This window comes from Camelina sativa, chromosome 17 (genome assembly GCF_000633955.1).
Source record: "Camelina sativa cultivar DH55 chromosome 17, Cs, whole genome shotgun sequence".
In the NCBI taxonomy this organism is placed as follows: domain Eukaryota; kingdom Viridiplantae; phylum Streptophyta; class Magnoliopsida; order Brassicales; family Brassicaceae; genus Camelina; species Camelina sativa.
The window spans coordinates 1,375,839-1,379,318 of NC_025701.1; the positions used below are offsets into that span (position 1 = coordinate 1,375,839).

At 32.5% G+C, this 3,480-nt stretch overlaps 1 protein-coding gene across 1 annotated transcript; it reads right to left on the reverse strand.

Annotated features, from left to right (window-relative positions):
- LOC104754521 (CRIB domain-containing protein RIC8-like) lies at positions 2,335-3,474 on the reverse strand. The gene is made up of 4 exons (XM_010476731.2): positions 3,417-3,474; positions 3,197-3,303; positions 3,009-3,090; positions 2,335-2,911 (listed from the first exon to the last, which is right to left on the reverse strand). The coding sequence occupies exons 1-4, from the start codon at positions 3,460-3,462 to the stop codon at positions 2,586-2,588; spliced, it is 561 nt and encodes a 186-aa protein (XP_010475033.1). The 5' UTR covers positions 3,463-3,474; the 3' UTR covers positions 2,335-2,585.

Consider the following 3,480-nt stretch of genomic DNA (forward strand, 5'->3'; position numbering starts at 1 on the left):
CAAAAAAAAAAAAACTAAACTTGAGAAAAAGGAAGAGGTTTAGGGTTTTAAAAACAGAGTTGACCGAGCAAAACCCGATCGGAGCCAAGTAACCAAATTTAACGATCGTCTGGTAACGAGAAGCAGAAGAATAGTAAAACCCAGAATCCATCCATGGATCAAAAAGAAAAAGGAACGCACCTTGCCTTCAAGAGAAGCGAAATCAATCACGGGAGGGGAGGTAAGGGACCTCCGATACAAACTCACCATAGACATTGCCAGAGTTAGTTTTTTGTTTTTGGGCTAATGGATGTTTCGAATAAAAGAGAAAACTTGCGCCGAAAGAATCGAACTAACTGAAGAAGAGAGCTCTCTCTATCTCTCTATGACTCTATGACTCTTATCTCAATGTCAATGAACTTGGCGACGAAATGGCAAAAGGAAATAAAAATGCTTTCCATATGAATAGGAGGAAGATGAGGAGAAACGTTCGCTTTAAAAATGTCATTAAGTGCGGAGTCAATGGTGGCGAGATTTATTTCTCTCGTCTCGTCCCCGTCTTCTCTCTTTCAACCCAACACGTTCTTCTTAATTCCGGCGTGAGTGAAAACAGAGACAAACACAAGACTGGTACACTCTTATCTAATGTGTAGTAAACCGCACATTTAAAACAACACACATTACCTACCATCCGGTTTATTAACCCGGTTTAGGATCGGTTTGGAGTTTGTTAATTGTTGACTTTCACACGACCACGTCATGTACTTCTTTTATGCTAACAAAACGCAGCGTTTTCTTCAATTTTTTTTTCTCTAATGCAGACATGACACATGCATTAATGCATACTGATTACTGCATTTAATCCCACTTTTTCTTTTTTAATACTTCACATCATCTTCTCTCTCTTCCACATCATAATTCAACACATACATCATTTTTACCTTCTACAATGTTTTGTTTACAACACCTTACCCCACTAATTTTATTCACCTTTTTTATTTGTATTTATTTTTTGTGATCACATATTATTAATCATATTTAATATCTAATAAAATTAAAATAAGTAAAAATTAAATAAATTTATATAATAAATTGAGATTTTGTTTTTCTCAAATAAAATATAAATTGTTTGCAAATAATAAAAACAAGAAATAAAAATAGCCATTATAAAAAAGATGAGTTTTTTTTTGTGTGTCCAAATTAAATGAAACAAGTCTCTATTTATAGAGAATGAAAAATGATGAATTTTGGTATAAAAATATAAAAATAAAATTTTCGGATTCTATAAGATAATTGATCTCAAATAATTGGGTTGGATAAAAAAATATCTGAAATCTCACCATCCAATAGAAACACAACACATTTACTTATCCAATTATTATCCTGCAATTCAAAAAAAAAAAAAAAAACTTTTCGTTCAGAAAAAAAAAATTAAAAGTATACCATTTAAAACGTGCCACGTGGCAAGCCCAAGCCCCACTTTTCCGATTCAACTGCGTTGAATGGTTTCAACACCGTTGTCTCCACCTAAGCATTTCTCATTTTTTCAACTCACCATTGTAAAGGTTCAACTGTTGAATAACTTAAAATTTGTCCATTGTAAGTAGTCTTATAAGTTAACTAGTATTTGTCCTGTGCGTATGCATGGAATAATTTTTTGTGATCAAATCATATGTATATAAATACTTATTAATTTGTAAGAAAATAATTCAATTATGAAGAAAAATAGCAATCATCAAATTAACAAGTCAGTAGGTGCAATGAATTTTGTTAATATATTTTTACTTGAATTAAAAAAAAACTGTAGAGGTGAAGGTAGTACCAATATATATGAGCTATCATTATCTAATTTTGTTTTTGTATCTAGTTCCCCTCCTCATCAACAATTAGAATCTTCCAACTGAATATTTAAAAATCATAATTAATAGAAGTTCAAGAGAAAATCTATGAACATAAACAAAGTTTAAATATTTACCTGTCTGAAAATTATAACTGTAGTTTAGATGAGTGACCAGGAAAAAGATGAATGGAGAGAAGAGGATTAGAGAGAAGAAGAAGATGATTACAGAGGAGATATAGTTTAGATGATCGACAAAAAAAACATGGAAAAAAGGATTACAGATAAAAGAAACTGAATAATGATTTAAATAGAAGTGAAATCAGTTGTAAAATCACCTTGAACGTAGAGAGTGGGAGAAAAGTCAGCAGTTATTTTTTTTTGGCCTTTATTTCTTCTGCTCGACATTTTTTTTTCCAATTGTATGATAAATGTTTTTTTTTGGTTTTAATAAGAAAAAACAAAAATCTGATGTGGCAAGAATTAATTGGTCAAGTGACTTGTGAATTATAGTATAAAAGATATTTCGAGAGACAAAACGTTAAACATCAACACAAATCCACATCCGAATTCAGTTGATCGTCTCGATTATTAATTAATATGATGATCGAGACATATATAATCTAGCTCGCAAGAAAATTCAGAAACTCATTAGCTTGATGATCCTTATTCCTATAGTAACCAACCAAAGCTATATGATCTCTTCTTGATGAGAGACAAATTCCGAACTTTTCTATTGTCGTCTCTTTAATTATAGATATCTCTATCATCACTGGAGATCGATTGATATCATTGATCCTTCATCGGACACAATAGAACCATTTACTGATTCTGTCTGAGATCCACGTGCTCTTCTTGACGATCTTGAAGACCCTCCGTTTACAGAACTACTATCCTTTGACTTTTTCCGACGAGTTTTTCTTGAACCATCTTGATCAGAAGATTCTTTCGACGACCTCCGTGAAGATTTAGGGTTTCCACTACTTGAACCACGTCGTGATCGTTGTTCTTTTGTTGGTGAACCACCTAACGTGCTTGAACGCTCTCTCGACGATTTCGGAAGTCCAGCAGGTGTATCACGTGACCGAGTCGAATCTGCACGTATTATATAACATCTTTCTTATCTTTAACTCTAAAACCTAAATCATATGGTTCATAGTTTTTTTTTAAAAAAAATTTCTTAGAGAGTTACCTTCAGAAATGCATGAAGCATCCTCCTTGATATTTCCGAGAGGTGCCGATGAATATCCACCCGATACTTTAAAATCATTCATCTACATTCAATTAATTTTAGTTTAATTATGATAATGAATTGTTGTTATACCAATACATTTTTTATTGGGGAAAAAAGACATGCAATAGTATATGGTAAATACGTACCCAGCTGGGTGGATTTTGATCGGCAGATCCTCCATCCCAACCAATGTGAGCGACATGCTTTACATCTGTTGGCGTTCCAATTTGCATCTCTGGCTCTTTCTCATTTTCTTCATTAATTCATGCAAATTCACAAAAATGTAATAATTAGGGATAAACAAAGAACGGAGAAGATATATATAGTGTAAATATATTTACAAAAGGGTAAATAAAAAACACTCACCAAATATTTGAGAAATAAACCTAAGACCCTTGAAGAGGCCCTTCATTTTGTAGTTGGACATAAT